Source organism: Octodon degus, unplaced genomic scaffold (genome assembly GCF_000260255.1).
Source record: "Octodon degus isolate 3935 unplaced genomic scaffold, OctDeg1.0 scaffold00039, whole genome shotgun sequence".
NCBI lineage: Eukaryota > Metazoa > Chordata > Mammalia > Rodentia > Octodontidae > Octodon > Octodon degus.
In genome coordinates, this window is record NW_004524615.1 from 12249753 (window position 1) to 12250438 (window position 686).

At 40.8% G+C, this 686-nt stretch overlaps 1 protein-coding gene across 1 annotated transcript in view; it reads right to left on the minus strand.

The window, feature by feature from the left end:
- Positions 1-611: 611 nt before the first annotated feature.
- Positions 612-686, minus strand: part of Zic2 (Zic family member 2) — a 3875-nt gene continuing 3800 nt past the window's right edge. Inside the window, 1 exon segment of the mRNA XM_023715245.1 lies at positions 612-686. This exon segment is cut by the window's right edge and continues 84 nt beyond it. Within this exon segment, the coding sequence (XP_023571013.1) occupies positions 612-686 (75 nt within the window).

Below are 686 nucleotides of genomic sequence, written 5' to 3' on the forward strand. Positions count from 1 at the left end.
TTACAATCAAGTTGCCTTATAAAAAGGGACACAATAGTCAATACCACAGTACAAAATAAAACATTTTCTTCCACATTGCTTAAAAAAAGAAACCAGGTAAACTAAAAAGAGAAAAGAAAAAGCCCATCACTTGGGATAGGGAAAGAAAGGGAAGGTGAGGAAGGTAGGAAGGAACGAAATGCAGTTTACAAATGGACAAACTTCTATACACCAAGAACCCATTAAAATCACCTGGAAGAAGGAAGGAGTCCCACTATATACAGTTTGTCAGAAGACTTGGGCGAGTAGGAAGCAAAGTGAGCACGGGGATTGGCAGGAAGGCTTGGTTGAATATTTGTGTTTTTATTTTTTCATTTTTATTTCATATTTTATGTGTTCAACTTCAAAGACTTCAAAAGATTTTTTTTTTTTTTTGCTTTTCATGCCTAGATTTTGTTTCTTAAAAAAAAAAAACAAAAACAAACTTCTTAAAAATCCTTCAGCTGGTAAAATCATTTTCATCATCATAAAAACCAGGTTTAACAACACAATCACAAGGTACCCTGGGCACAGCGCCTGGGGGAGGGACAGGGACAGAGGGACAGGGAGATGGAGAGAGAGGCCCTGGCCCCTCAGACGTACCATTCATTGAAGTTGGACGAGAGGCCGCTGTGCGCCCCGGCTGTCCCGCTGCCCGCGCCAGAGCC